The sequence below is a fragment of the Centruroides sculpturatus genome, unplaced genomic scaffold (assembly GCF_000671375.1).
Source record: "Centruroides sculpturatus isolate CEXI.00-Female unplaced genomic scaffold, Cexi_2.0 scaffold763, whole genome shotgun sequence".
Classification (NCBI taxonomy): Eukaryota; Metazoa; Arthropoda; class Arachnida; order Scorpiones; family Buthidae; genus Centruroides; species Centruroides sculpturatus.
The window spans coordinates 281,012-282,875 of record NW_019385963.1 but is presented as its reverse complement, the minus strand read 5'-3'; the positions used below and the strand labels follow the sequence as shown (position 1 = coordinate 282,875).

General features: G+C 30.8%; 1 protein-coding gene across 1 annotated transcript; it reads right to left on the bottom strand.

The window, feature by feature from the left end:
• Nucleotides 1-441: 441 nt before the first annotated feature.
• Nucleotides 442-1,636, bottom strand: LOC111612833 (monocarboxylate transporter 12-B-like). The gene is made up of 2 exons (XM_023354096.1): nucleotides 777-1,636; nucleotides 442-660 (listed from the first exon to the last, which is right to left on the bottom strand). The coding sequence occupies exons 1-2, from the start codon at nucleotides 1,618-1,620 to the stop codon at nucleotides 554-556; spliced, it is 951 nt and encodes a 316-aa protein (XP_023209864.1). The 5' UTR covers nucleotides 1,621-1,636; the 3' UTR covers nucleotides 442-553.
• Between the last annotated feature and the right edge of the window lie 228 nt (nucleotides 1,637-1,864).

The window sequence follows — 1,864 nt, the reverse complement described above, 5'->3', positions numbered from 1 at the left end:
TGTATATGGCAATATTAGAAACAATCTTCGTTCTTCAGAGGAAATTTGTAGTCATCAACAACGATTTTGTTTCATCACAACAACTCGAAGTATTTGTCCAAGCTTGTCAAGTATTTCTTGGCTTCCGAGGGGTTTGAGGTACTAACCTGGCCCCCCAATCCGGATTTGAATCCTATCAAACAACTTTGGGAGGAGATAGATTGAAAAATCCTAAAATTTAACAGAGAAAGCAAGCAACTCTATTAGACGACCTTATTCAATAAATGAAGCAAGATCAACATCGAAGTTCTCGAAAAACTGGTGGATTTGATGCCATGGCTTTTATAACCTGTCGGAAAAGCCAAATGTGGGGAAACGCAGTATTAATCTCTTGTTTATTAACTGTATGTGGAATAAATCCGGTGTTATTCAGATTATCTACTTACTTTTGACATCGGGGTATATAAAAAAAGTCATTTATTTAAATAAAATAATAAGTGTAAACTTAACAATGATCGCTGAAAACATATGGGTCTTGCGTAGTTTCGTAATTTAATCCAATTTTTAACAAAGTTTAGTTTGTGCATGCAAACGCGGCATTTTTCTCCACTTTGCATTCTAACCACTTCTCACTGCCATTGTATATAATTACAATCAATCTATAATTATATAGGACTATGTCTATATATAAAGAAATATTCAGTTAGAATAATCTCCCGACATAATTGAATCTTCAAAATAAATAATATAAATTATACTTAAATGTATTTTTATTAAAATGAATAATGAATATTCACCTGTTAAAGTAGGAGTCACGAAAGCTCCACAACCATTAAAGAAAGTCATTAGACCAACTGCTGTTGGTAAATTGTCCAAACCTAAATACTCTTCTAATAATGCAAAAAACACGATTAGAGTACTTCCAACCAATACACCATAAATTACAGCAACTACGGATAAATGAATGTAAGTTCTCATCCACGGTGTTATACTAAGGATGGCGCCAATAATGATCATGGTAACCATAACTAAATGTCTTCTTTTAACAAATCCTCGGTCAGTAAGCCATCCAGAACTTAACCGGCCCACCATATCAGATATAGAAAAAGTGGAAATTAAAAACGATGCATCATTTTCTTCTATTTTTAAATCCATGGCAAAATCCACAATAATCATTAAATATGTCATATAACACAAGAAAAATATTATATAATTTAAAGATATTATGACAAACATTGGGTTTCTTGCTACCATAATCATCATATTTACATGCTGAATGAATATGCCGGATGATTTATCTTCCTTTACTTCATATTGAGAATTTCTTTTAATAAATGGATCTTCAACATTTTTATAGTTTTGATATGATTCAGCTCTCATAAATGTCATAGTTTCTTCTTTGAATATATTACATTTATTCTTGTTGATTGGAGGCTTCAATAGGGCTATTCCAACTAGTGAGTTTAATATAATCCCGCTCATAAGTAAAAAACAGCCGGATAACGCATACTCTTTTAACAAATAATCGATTAATGGCGGCATTGCAAATGATCCAATTGTTGCACCTGCACATGCGATGCCAACGGCAGTAGTCTTGTGTTTAACAAAATATTGGTTAATGATAACAGGAAGAAGAGTCATTAACAGGCCAGTTCCGAAACCTAAAATGATAATAACTTTTAATTATTTATTATAGAATGTGTTAATTATAAAAATATAAATGTTCTTTTTTGTAAAATGGCTTACAAGAATTTAAGATATATTAAACAAGGAATTATAGTACTGTACATATTCTATTAAATAAAATTAGGAATTCAGAGTAAAATTAATAACGAAAACTATAATAAAATATACTTTTTTTACAGTAGAAATTTGTTTATCCGGC